Source organism: Rana temporaria, chromosome 1 (genome assembly GCF_905171775.1).
Source record: "Rana temporaria chromosome 1, aRanTem1.1, whole genome shotgun sequence".
NCBI lineage: Eukaryota > Metazoa > Chordata > Amphibia > Anura > Ranidae > Rana > Rana temporaria.
This window is the reverse complement of record NC_053489.1, coordinates 640,822,210-640,836,304: the sequence shown is the minus strand read 5'-3', so window position 1 is coordinate 640,836,304 and position 14,095 is coordinate 640,822,210. Positions and strand designations below refer to the sequence as shown.

The 14,095-nt window shown below is 38.3% G+C and overlaps 1 protein-coding gene across 1 annotated transcript in view; it reads right to left on the bottom strand.

The window, feature by feature from the left end:
- LOC120924479 (octopamine receptor-like) overlaps positions 1–14,095 on the bottom strand; it is a 143,223-nt gene that overhangs the window by 7,932 nt on the left and 121,196 nt on the right. The window contains exon 3 of the mRNA XM_040335465.1: positions 5,507–5,683. Within this exon, the coding sequence (XP_040191399.1) occupies positions 5,507–5,683 (177 nt within the window). The remainder of the gene's footprint in view (positions 1–5,506; positions 5,684–14,095) is intronic.

Here is a 14,095-nt window from a genome sequence, read left to right as displayed (position 1 = left end):
GCGTCGAATCACTTCGACGCATGCGTGGAAGCATTGAACTTCCAGGGCCGCGCACGTCGTCGCGGCGACGGCGCGGCCTTGTCCCCGCGTATCGTGTATGCGCAGATTTCTGTATGATGGTGTGTACAACCATCATACAGAAATCTCCGGCCGGACATGTCTGCTGAAAACAGTCAGGCGGACCGTTTTCAGCGGACTGTCCGGACGTCTGTACGAGCCCTTACTGTTTAGTTTACTTGTTGTGTACATATTGTACATGCTTATATGTTTAGGCATATTTTTGTAAGCTATGAATTGTGTTGTATTGTGCATCCTACAGTTGTGTGTGCAGCTTTTCTTTTTAGTAAAGCATTGATACACTACAGAAGTCTAAAGCTTCCTTGGTTTTACCACAAGAACTTAATCGATAGACATAAAGCATTACAGGGTGGCTAGACACGTCACTTCCGGATGGAGAGGGAGTGGGGAGGAGCGCGCGTTCGGAGCATTGCCTGATGAAAATGCTATGGCCGTCAAAGAAAATGCTATGTCTGGCGCAAACCCAACATATCATATCACCCAAAGAACACCATCCCCACTGTGAAACATGGTGGTAGCAGCATCATGGTGTGGCGATGTTTTTTAGCAGTCGGGACTGGGAAACTGGTCAGAGTTGAGGAAAAGGTGGATGGTGCTAAATACAGGGATATTCTTGAGCACTCTGTGTGTGATTTGAGGCTAGGACGGAGGTTCACCTTCCAGCAGGATAATGACCACAAACACACTGCTAAAGCAACACTTGAGTGGTTTAAGGGGAAACATGTAAATGTGTTGGAATGGCCTAGTCAAAGCCCAGACCTCAATCCAATAGAAAATCTGTGGTCAGTCTTAAAGATTGCTGTTCACAAGTGCAAACCATCCAACTTGAAGGAGCTGGAGCAGTTTTGCGAGGAGGAATGAGCAAAAATCCCAGTGGTAAGGATGTGACAAGCTCATAGAGACTTATCCAAAGCGACTTGGAGCTGTGATAGCTGAAAAAAGGTGGCTCTACAAAGTATTGACTTTAGGGGGGTGAATAGTTATGCACATTAACTTTTTCTGTTATTTTGTCCTATTTGTTGTTTGCTTCACAATAAAAAAAACATCTTCTAAGTTGTGGGCATGTTCTGTAAATTAAATGATGCAAATCCTTAAACAATCCATGTTAATTCCAGGTTGTGAGGCAACAAAACACGAAAAATTCCATGAAAAAAAAATAGAACCCCCCCCCCCATCATTGGAATCCATTAATCGGGGGCAGGATGCATGGATGTGGGGGGATCTCCTAATGCACAGGCTACCACTGGTTGCAGGCAAATCTAAAGGTTATTGAAAAAGAAAATGTTATTATGTATGGCCATCTTAGAGGGTTTACATCTACTGTAACAGACTTCTCAGTACTTAAGTCCTAGACTAATCTCTAATGAGGGGCTGCCTTATCCAAAAGCCCCCCCATTGTACCTTCTAAGCCCTCTGACCTAAGTTAATTAGACAAGTAATGCGTTATGGTTACAAAGAATTACGTATGGCCAATTCCTGCATTTATTAAATTGAACTTCAAATATTCAGGGTTTGCCTTAAACCCTTGGTGATGTGGAAAGCAAACCTAATCCCTAGTTAAACTTTTTTTATCTATTCTAAGGTGAAGATGGAAACGTCTGAAAAAGGATTATAAGGCCTCGTACACACGATAGGTTAAACAGAGGACAACGGTCTGATGGACCATTTTCATTGGTCAAAACCGATCGTGTGTGGGCACCATAGGTTATTTAACCACCGGTTAAAAAAAAGCCAACTTGTTTTAAATTTAACCGATGGATTCCTAACCGATAGGACAAAACCTACCGTTAGTAGGCACGACCATCGGTTAAAAATCCATGCATGCTCAGAATCAAGTCGATGCATGCTTGGAAGCATTGAACTTCGTTTTTTTCAGCACGTCGTTGTGTTTTACGTCACCGCGTTCTGACACGATCGTTTTTTTAACCGATGGTGTGTAGGCACGACTGACCATCAGTCAGTTTCATCGGTTAACCGATAAAAACGATACATCAGACCGCTCTCATCGGATGAACCGATCGTGTGTACGCGGCATAAGTGCATCTTCTCTACGACTGTACACCTTTTTCCTGTGTGGAGCCTAATGGATGGCTAACCAAACATCTCCACTGGCCTTTAGATTCAAATGTCATAGCGGAACTGTAGGATCTCCTGTCCAACTATCTATTACTGTATGTCTAAGTGCTATTAAAGACATTGCTATGAATGACACCTTGAACTGAGTGTTCTCAATGACAGCGTGTCATTTCTATGAGCCCTTGTATTATTTCTATGACAGCGTATTATTAGGACAAGGTTCTTTCAAGTTTATAATGGCCCCTGCCTATCCAATTATGTCTCTGCAGCCAGTTCTATATTGTCTGAAGTCTCAATCTCAAGACTAGCAGGTCTTTCTCTGTGTCACAACATCAGCTACTGATCGGTCTACCTGAAGTGTCCTGGCCAGCCTAAAACCTTCCCTAGTACACAGAACCCGAAAGTGTCAGAGCCTGGGTCAATGAAATATAAAAAAATGGAGCAGGAGATGGATGAACACTGAAGAAACCACTCCTGTCCTATTTGGCATTTTTATGGTGTATAGAGGATGCTTGGAATTGTCCCTGATGCCCTGTACACATGATCCGTCAAAAAAAGTTGGATGTGAGCTTTTGGTCGGATATTCCAACCGTGTGTAGGCTCCATCCAACATTTTGTGTCAGAATTTCCGCCAGAAAAAGATTGAGACGGAAAAAGTTCTTGCTCGTCTGTGCGGAAAAAAAAAACATGCATGATCACTTGAATCAAGCAGAAGAGCCGAACTGTTGATTGAACTTCATTGATCTCGGCTCGTCTTGTACGTCACTGCGTTCTTGACCGTCGGAATTTCAGGCAAGATTTGTGTGACCGTGTGTATGCAACACAAGTTTGAGCCAACATTCCGTCAGAAAAAATCCACATTTTTTTTTAATGGAATTTCCGATTGTGTGTACGGGGCACTAGCGCAGTTGCTTCAGCCACTGTCACTCACTTCGTTGGATAGATTGATAGCAGTAGGAGCCATTGGCGCCATTTTGCTCCGCTCGGCTCCGGCGCCCCCCCACCCCAGGCCAAACACAGTATTGCACACCGCTTTGGCTTGAATCCTGATAGTTTTGCGAGATAACACTCGCAAACCGAGTTAGGATATTTAAAAATACAGTGCTCGTATAGCAAAACGCTCGTTAACTGCGTTACTTGTAATCTGAGGTTCCACTGTAACTACATTCAATACAACACTAGAAGGGATAAGAAAGATAATTAAGGATTTACAACCCATCATAACATGATGAAACTCTGAAAGAAATATTCCAACAACCCACAATGCTGGCTTTCAGATAACCCCCCAACCTCAGACAACTAATCAGAAGGAAACTTCACCCTGACTACGAATCCACAAATAAAGAAACCAAACAACATACAAAAAAAAAGAGCACAATGAGTACCTTAGCAGTGAGATGATTCTCCTCTGGACTGGATGCAGGGACATGCGAATGAAAGCTGCAGAATCTCATGAGTGGTGTCACTTTCCTATCTACAGTGGGGATCGAAAGTTTGGGCACCTCAGGTAAAAAATGTTATTAATGTGCATAACGAAGCCAAGGAAAGATGGAAAAATCTCCAAGGCATCAAATTACAGATTAGACATTCTTATAATATGTAAAAAAAAGTTAGATTTTATTTCCATCATTTACACTTTCAAAATTACAGAAAACAAAAAAATGGCATCTGCAAAAGTTTGGGCACCCTGCATAGTTAATATCTTGTACTGCCCCCTTTGGCAAGTATCAGAGCTTGTAAGCGCTTTTTGTAGCCAGCCAAGAGTCTTTCAATTCTTGTTTGAGGTATCTTTGCCCATTCTTCCTTACAAAAGTCTTCCAGTTCTTTGAGATTTCTGGGCTGTCTGTCACGCACTGCTCTTTTAAGGTCTATCCATAGATTTTCAATTATGTTGAGGTCAGGAGATTGTGAAGGCCATGGCAAAACCTTCAGTTTAGGCCTCTTGATGTAATGCCCGTGAATTTTGAGGTTTGTTTAGGATCATTATCCATTTGTAGAAGCCATCCTCTCTTTAACTTCAGCTTTTTCAGAGATGGCATCAAGTTACCATCCAAAATTTGCTGAAATATAATTGAATCCATTTTTCCTTCTACTCATAAAATGTTCCCTGTGCCACTGGCTGCAATACAACCCCAAAGCATGATTGATCCACCCCCATGCTTAACAGTTGGACAGAGGTTCTTTTCATTAAATTCTGTGACCTTTCTTCTCCAAACGTACCTTTGCTCATTCTGGCCAAAAAGTTCTCAAAAATGCATCAGGCTTGTCTATATGTTCATTTGCTAAGTTCAAACGCTGATTTTTGTGGTGAGGACGTAGAAGAGGTTTTCTTCTGATGACTCTTCCATGAAGATCATATTTGTACAAGTATCCCTTTATAGTGGAATAGTGTACCACAACTCCAGTGTCTGCCAGATCTTTCTGGAGGGATCGTGCAGTCAAACGTGGGTTTTGAATTGCTTTTCTCACAATCCTGCGAGCTGTTCTGTCTGATGTTTTTCTTATTCTTCCAGATCTTGCTTTAACTTCCACTGTCCCTGATGACTGCCATTTCTTAATTACATTCCGAACAGAGGATATTGACATCTGAAAATGCTTTGCTATCTTCTCATAGCCTTCTCCAGCCTTGTGAGCGTCAACTCTTTTCAGTTTCAGTTTTCTAGACAACTGCTTAGAAGAACCCATGGTGCTGATTGTTGGGGCAAGGTCAGATGAGTCTGGGCATTTAAAACCTTTGAGATTGACATCACTTGGTCTTCCCAGATGATGATTGAGAACAATCCATGACACTGGCAGGTCTCGGCTTTGCAAAGGGGGCAGTGCATGCTATAAATTCTGCAGGGTGCCCAAACTTTTGCAGACACCATTTTTTTGTTTTCTGTCATTTTGAAAGTGTAAATGATGTAAATAAAATATAACTTTTTTGACATATTATAAGAATGTCTAATCTGTAATTTGATGCCTTTTTGAGATTTTTCCATCTTTCCTTGGCTTCGTTATGCACAATAATACAAATTTTTACCTGGGGTGCCCAAACTTTCGATCCACACTGTATGCAGGGTTTGTGGAATCACAGCCATGACAAAGCAGATATACACATTTTCTGGCAGTTCAGCTAAATCGGTGGTCTCAAACTTGTGGCCCTCCAGCTGTTGTAGAACTACAAGTCTTATCATGCCTCTATCTGTTGGAGTCATGCTTGTAACTGTCAGCCTTGCAATGCCTCATGGGACTTGTAGTCCTGCAACAACTGGAGGGCCACCAGTTTGAGACCCCCTGAGCTAAATAATACAGTTTTGTATTTCTCTGGTCTGTTGGCATTCCACTTTGAATTTTAGAAGAAAGCACTGACCTGCGACGTGACATCCTCTTGGAATAATGGTAGGGAGTGACCACCGAACAGTATCTGTCCAGACTGATGAAGCAAAGGGTGACGATCGACGCTGTACAGAACAGGACGTCAAATGAGATCCAGACTTTACAGAACTGCTTTCCAAATAGCCACATCCCGGTCACCTCATAGATTATACTGCAAGACAAAACATCAGACACAGCATGTTATAGACTGGTACACTTACATGATGGCAAATTGAGTTGATATTTATATATTTTTACCTTCACACAGTTGCAGAGGTTGCTGGATTTTATCGTTAGTTCACTGATTGCTTTTACTAGTTTGAAAATGCTTATTTACATAAATAATAGACACACTCTTCAGACAAGCATAAAATCGAAGCTAAGATATTCTGATAGCCGCCTCTATCTCCTACGTGGGGGGAGTAGTGTTGATTGTGCCACCCCCCTCCAAAAAAATTGTGCGCACAGGCCGCTACTGGTCTGAAGTTTGCCAATGAACATCTGATTGATTCAGAGGAAAACTGGCTGAAAATGTTGTGGTCAGATGAGATCAAACTCAAGTTCTTTGGCATCAACTCAACTCGTCGTGTTAGGAAGAATGCTGCCTATGTCCCCAAGAACACCATCCCCACCGTCAAACATGGAGGTGAAAACATTATGCTTTGGGGGCGTTTTTCTGCTAAGGTGACATGACAAGTTCATCACATCTAAGAGACGATGTACCGGGTCATTTACCGTCAAATCTTGGGTGAGAACCTCCTTCCCTCAGCCAGGGCATTGCAAATAGGTTGTGGATGGGTATTACAGCATATCAATGACCCAAAACACAGGCAACAAAGGAGTGGCTCAAGAAGAAGCACATTAATGTCCTGGAGTGGCCTAGCCAGTCTCCAGACCTTAATCCCATAGAAAATATGTGGAGGGAACTGAAGGTTCGAGTTACCAAACATCAGCCTCAAAACCTTAAAGTGGATGTAAACCCCCAATTTTTTTTATGTCACAATGTAGAGAATAAGATTTCCTATCATCTATGCCCAGTCTTGCCACACAGAGTTAATCCAGCTGAGCAATCCTCTTTTATTGTTCAGTGAAATACAACAGACTTACAGATAAAAACCAAAGTCCTTGCTTCTGAAAAAAAGTGCACAATTCACATCCTCTCCCCTGTGTTTTGATTAAATGTTTTCAAAATATGGGGTAAGTCACAGTTCAGTGCCATGAGAAAATGCAACAGCCATCAGAATATACATAGAGCTGGAGGGAAGATGGGAGGGGGATGTGAATTGAGCACTTTTTACAGAAGCTGTGTATGTCTGCAAGCTAGTGCACGAGATATGTAAATAACCTGTCACTCAAGCAAGGACTTTGGTTTTTATCTGGAAGTCTGTTTTATTTCCCTGAAGAATAAAAAGAGGATTGCTCAGAGTTGGATTAACTCTGTGTGGCAAGACTGGGCACAGATGATAGGAAATCTTATTCTCTACATTGTGACATAAAAAAAAAAAAAAAAATCGGGTTTACATCCACTTTAAGGTTTTCAGGCGGACGTTTGGTAACTCAAACCTTCAGTTCCCTCTTACATACACTTTAATGACTTGGAGAGGATCTGCAAAGAGGAGTGGGACAAAATCCCTCCTGAGATGTGCAAACCTGGTGGCCAACTACAAGAAACATCTGACCTCTGTGATTGCTAGGCATGTGCATTCCGTTTAGTTCCGAATCGAAATTCGGACAAATTTTTCATTATTCGGACATTCGGATACATACGAATTCCCGAATTGTAATATTAACGAATTAACCGAATCCGAACGAACGTTTTCGAATCGAAAACCCGCGTACGAAATTTGATCGAATTTGAAGACAAATTCTATTCGACTCGAATTCGAAAACAAATTCTATTCGACTCGAATTCGAAAACAAATTCTATTTGAATCGAATTTCTTAAACAATTCGATTCGATGAAAATTGAAAGCAAATTTGAATCAAAATCTAAAAAATATAAATCGATTTCTAAAAAAGAATACAATAAAATAGAATATAAAATAATAAAACAATAGAATGAAAATCAAAGAATAGTAAAGAACAGAATGGAATTTAATAGAATGTAATCAAATACAATAGAATATGACCTGGCTTCTTCTATCTATCTTCTATCTATCTTTCTTCCATTTTCTGAAATTCGAAATTCATATAGAATGAACTCAAATTCGAATAGAAAAATATTAGAAGAGTAGAATAATAATATATATATATAATATATATATATATATATATATATATATATATATATATATATATATATATATATATATATATATATACTATTCTACTCTATTCTAATATTTTTCTATTCGAATTTGAGTTCATTCTATATGAATTTCGAATTCATATAGGTAAAATTACATTTATATATATAACCATCTTCTGAAATTCGAAATTCATATAGAATGATCTCAAATTCGAATAGAAAAATATTAGAATAGAGTAGAATAAAATATATTTATTATTTTATTATTCTACTCTTCTAATATTTTTCTATTCGAATTTGAGTTCATTCTATATGAATTTCAAATTTCAGAAAATGGAAGATAGATAGAAGAAGCCAGGTCATATTCTATTGTATTTGATTACATTCTATTAAATTCCATTCTGTTCTTTACTCTTCTTTGATTTTCATTCTATTGTTTTATTCTTTTATATTCTATTTTATTGTATTCTTTTTTAGATTTATATATTTTTTAGATTTTGATTCAAATTTGCTTTCAATTTTCATTCGAATTTGTTTTCGAGTCGAATTGTTTTCGAATTCGATTCGAATAGAATTTGTTTTCTAATCCGATTGAAATATTATCGAATCTGGTCGAAATATTTTCGAATTCGACCGGATTTTTCTAAATTCGTACGAAAACGAACGAATTCCGAAAAAACGAATTTAACACATGTAACGAATCTAACTTAACGAAATTAATTAAATAACGAATTAAAACGAAACTAAACAAATTTTTCCCTTTTGCACATGCCTAGTGATTGCCAACAAGGGTTTTGCCACCAAGTACCAAGTCACATTTTGCGAAGGGGTCAAATTCTTATTTCACTCATTAAAATGCAAATCAATTTATAACTTTTTTGAAATGCATTTTTATGGATTTTTGTTGTTGTTTTTCTGTCACTCACTGTTAAAATAAACCGACCATTAAAATTATAGACTGATCATTTCTTTGTCGGTGGGCAAACGTACAAAATCAGCAGGGGATCAAATACTTTTTCCCCCTCAAGCCGTTTTAAAGGCACATACAAGGAAGACTTTTTAGAGTCAAACCTGTAGGAGAAAGTGAAACTTTACTAACACTTTATGTAAAATCAGACCGTAAGAGCTCTGCATAAATTTTGGTTTCACGTTTTTATTATAATCATGTTACATGTATAAGGACAGAAGGTGGGACCAGGATGATAGAGAATATATTATTGCATGCATAGCACAGCATGATAAATACGGTCCTGGCTCTGTGCAGAGTGTAAAAATATGATAAATTGCATAATAAATTGGATCCCCCCTACTGTGGGGCGTCTCATGAAAGCAATAAGAGTTTAGAACATGATGCCATCCAGGCAATATCAAAGTTCTGTCAGATATAATAAAGAGGAACATAGAAAAGACAGGAAGAAGTATCAAAGTCTGTAAATCCTTACAGTTTGTTTTCTGGAAGAAGTGCGCTAATACATCATTCATTAATGCATAGAAGACTAACTCGGCTTTCATAGAGTTTCTGAATTAAAGACAAGAGAGATTTTTCTGCCACACGGGAGTTGGCTTTATAAATTCCAAGCTTCAAGGACGACGACTTTCAGAACTTGCCTGATCCTGGTATAATTAACAAAATTCCAGTAAAGTGAAACAGCTTCATTTCCTTGCTTGACCGTAATGGTCGTTTTTTTGTCTTGTAAAAAAACGTCGTTTTTTCTCAAGGAAAAAAAAAACGACGTTTTTCAAACTTCATTTTAAAAAACGACGTTGCCTACACACCATCGTTTTTTCAAAATGCTCTAGCAAAACGCGGTTACGTACAACACGTACGACGGCACTCTGTTCCATTCAAGCTCGCGTCATAACTTGCCTCTGAGCATGCGCGGGTTTAAAAACGTTGTTTTAAACGTCGTTTTAGCCCACACACGATAATTTTTTATGACACAAAAAACAACGTTTTGAAAAACGACAAAAAAAAATTCGAAAGTGCTTCAACTTTTTATGTCGTTTTTCAAAACGTCGTTTTTTGTGTCATAAAAAATGATCGTGTGTGGGCTAAAACGACGTTTAAAACAACAGAAGACATAAAATGACGTTTTGCACACGATCATTTTAAATGACGTTTTTAAAAATTTAGTTTTTTTTCCATCATAAAAATCGACCGCGTGTACGCGGCATTAGATTTATTTATCTCCCATTCTACCACATCCCAAATCTATTGGATGAGATGTGGTGAGTGTGGAGGCCATTGGAGTCCAGTGACCTCATTGTCCAGTGGTGAGATGATTGGAGCTTTGTGACATGGGGCATTATCCTGCTGGAAGGAGCCATCAGAAGATGGGTACACTGTAGTCATAAAGGGATGGACATGGTCAGCAACAATACTCAGGCCGTAGCTTTAAAGGAGTTGTAAAGGAAAACATTTTTTTGCCTAAAATAATGTCTGCAAGGTAGACAGACAGAATAGTGTAATATGTAAAAGGGGGTGTGTAATGGCGCTTGCCAGTGGAAAAATTTAATTAAAGTAGATGTCGAATAATGCACAGCAACGTATGGATATTGACCAAAGGATCCAATAAATGTGTTCCACTCCTATTTTCCTCAAAAGCCCTTCATAGCATCCACAACTAAGATGTGAAGGGTGGGAATAGTGAGATTGATAACATGAAATGAAGACTAAAAATAATGATTTAAAGTCAATAAATAATGTGAAAATAATTGCAATCCATAATAAAATCCAGTGCTATCACCAAATCGGCAAAACAGTGATGTCGTGAATAATAATGATCATGTGTAGTCCAAAAACACACAAAGTGGAAACTCTAAATAGTGTTAATAAAAAAGAACCAAAAAAAAATGTGTATTTTTGCTAAAATAAAAATAAATAAATGTTCAGGCATAAGAAAATATATATAAAAATAAAAAAATATAAATAAAGTTCAAGATATTCAGTGTTCCAAGTAAATTCCAGCGCTTGATAGAATATTCAAAAGGTGCAGAAAAAAATGTATTATATAATACAGTTGATAAGGTGCTTGATTCCAAAAATCCCCAAAAGGTGCAAATAGCTACTTAATCATAGGTATTTGATACCTATGATTAAGTAGCGTTGATCTGCTACGCAACGCGTCAGGTGAAGGAGAAGTGCCGTTGGTGACGTCATCTCCGCTCGCGGCCGAGAGCGGAGATCTGCTGCCTATCTACAGAACATTCGCTGTAAACCATCTGCATGCTGTTTACATCTATTTTAAATGTGAGTGCTTCTATTTGTTTATTAAATTGTGCTGAATTTACTACACTATGGAGTTTGCATTTTGCTTTCATTGAGAGTGGTCTGGATGAACCTTTTGCCGGACGTTTGGAGTGACCTTAGCTTCCCTGGATCCAGAGTGTGTGCTGCTGAGCTCTAATTACATCTAACAGGCTGGTTTAACCTGTTCTGAGGTGAGAGGCTAGTGTTACCTTCACTTTGGGTCTGCACAACTACACTGGAGTATCGTGCGGTGGATTGCAGCACTAATTATATATCATTTTTTCTAAAAACACTATTTGCACCTTTTGGGAATTTTTGGAATCAAGCACCTTATCAACTGTATTATATAATACAGTTTTTTCTGCACCTTTTGAATATTCTATCAAGTGCTGGAATTTACTTGGAACACTGAATATCTTGAACTTTATTTATATATTTTTATTTTTATATATATTTTCTTATGCCTGAACATTTAGTTATTTTTATTTTAGCAAAAATACACATTTTTTTTTGGTTCTTTTTTATTAACACTATTTAGAGTTTCCACTTTGTGTGTTTTTGGACTACACATGATCATTATTATTCACGACATCACTGTTTTGCCGATTTGGTGATAGCACTGGATTTTATTATGGATTGCAATTATTTTCACATTATTTATTGACTTTAAATCATTATTTTTAGTCTTCATTTCATGTTATCAATCTCACTATTCCCACCCTTCACATCTTAGTTGTGGATGCTATGAAGGGCTTTTGAGGAAAATAGGAGTGGAACACATTTATTGGATCCTTTGGTCAATATCCATACGTTGCTGTGCGTTATTCGACATCTACTTTAATTAAATTTTTCCACTGGCAAGCGCCATTACACACCCCCTTTTACATATGTCATTTGGTGCGTGAGCACTGTTTTGGTAGTGGCTGCTGCTTTCTTAATTTAGCATTATTTTAATTGTGTCAATATTTTAATTGTACTATTACTTAGTTGCCTTTGGTTAGGTTGCTTTTGCGCATTAGTAGACAAGAGAAAAATGTGAAACTGCGCTACCTAACTAGGTGAACAAAAATAATAATAAAAAAAGCTGCAACAGAAATTGTGATATACACACAATAAATAGACAAAGGGAAAAATTAAGTTGCGCTAACAATTTGTGATGATAAATTATTAAGTGAATAATAATAAATAAATAAAAATAAAATTGATATAAGTCGTGTCCATAAGGTCCAACAGACAAAAAATCATACAAAAAATCGTAGTGAACTTTCACTACGATTTTTTGTATGATTTTTTGTCTGTTGGACCTTATGGACACGACTTTTATCAATTTTATTTTTATTTATTTATTATTATTCACTTAATAATTTATCATCACAAATTGTTAGCGCAAATTAATTTTTCCTTTTGCTTTTGCGCATTAGTTCCCCCCTGTATACATATTCAGAATAGTGTAATGATTCTGTTAAAAAACTAGTAAATACCTATTAAATTCCTTCATCTATATCACCTTTGGTGTTCTAGTTTCTGTTCTCTCATTCACTTCTTGGTTTGTGGCGCTCGTTCATGTAAGAACTACATTTCCCAGTATGCATTGCGGCACGCCCAGTAATTCACACCTCCTTGAAGTCTCTAACACGTAGAGAGCGTCCTGCCGCACAGATGTAGTTCCCAGGAGGGGGTGAGCACGTCACTGACCACCGCAGTAAAGCCTCCCGTCACGGTGGTGAGTAACAATCAGACAAGCAGGAAGTGAACAGAACAGAGAAGAAATAGAGCAACTTCTGAGCAAAAACGAACGATGAGGAAGTGAAAAGAGGAATGTCTGCAGGTAAAGGATGCTTATTATGAAAACATTTGTTTTCCTTTACAACCCCTTTAAGTGATGCTCAATTGGTACTAAGGGGCCCAAGGTGTGCCAAGAAAATATCCCCCACACCATTACACCACCACCACCAGCCTGAACCTCTTATACAAGGCAGGATGGATCCATGCTTTCATGTTGTTTACGCCAAATTTTGACCCTACCACCTGAATGAAGAAAGCTAAAATCGAGACTCATCAGACTGGGCAACGTTTTTGAAATCTTCTATTGTCCAAATTTGGTGAGCCTGTGCGAATTTTAGCCACAGTTTACTGTTCTTAGTTGACACGAGTGAACCCCGGAGTGATCTACTTCAAGGTTCCATGTCTTATGAGTTCAGAGATGGTATTCTGCATACCTTGGTTGTAATAAATGGTTATTTGAGTTATTGTTGCCTTTCTATCATCTCGAACCAGCTTGCCCATTCTCCCCTAACCTCTGACATCAACAAGGCATTTTCGTCAAAGAAACGTCAAAGAAACGTCCCACACTCCGCTTGAGTGCTTTTGTCATATACCACTTTCTCCCAGTCTGAATATAGATATAAGATATTCCAACCGCTATCAACAACAAACAAGACAATACTCGTTTGTTTGCTGAACATGAACTGTTTATTACAACCAAAATACAAGTCTTATATACAGTTGAGGAGGAGGTTCCTACCTCCTTCTCATATTACTCTTATGCCCTGTACACACAATCGGTTCGTCTGATGAAAATTAACCCACGGATTTTTTCATCAGATATCCGATGAAGCTGACTTTCATCAGTCTTGCCTACACACCATCGGTTAAAAATCCGATCGTGTCCAACGCGGTGACGTAAAACATAGCGACGTGCTGAGAAAAATGAAGTTCAATGCTTCCGAGCATTTGTCGACTTGATTCTGAGCATGCGTGGATTTTTGACCAATGGATTTCCCCACAGACGATCGTTTGCTACTATCGTTGTTTTAACCATACGAAAAATTTAAAACAGGTTCTATTTTTTTTCACCAATGGGAAAAAAACTGATGGGGCCCACACACGATCGGTTCGTCCGATGAAAACGGTCCGTTTTCATCAGACGAACCGATCGTGTGTACAGGGCATTACAATACACCTGTAACAGAATAAACATGAGCTAATTAATTAATACCTTAAAGCAGCCAATGTGACTCCGTGCCCTCCTGGGCATTGTTATGATTAATCAGGGTTTCATTACAGGTCAGACTTGTTGTCACCGA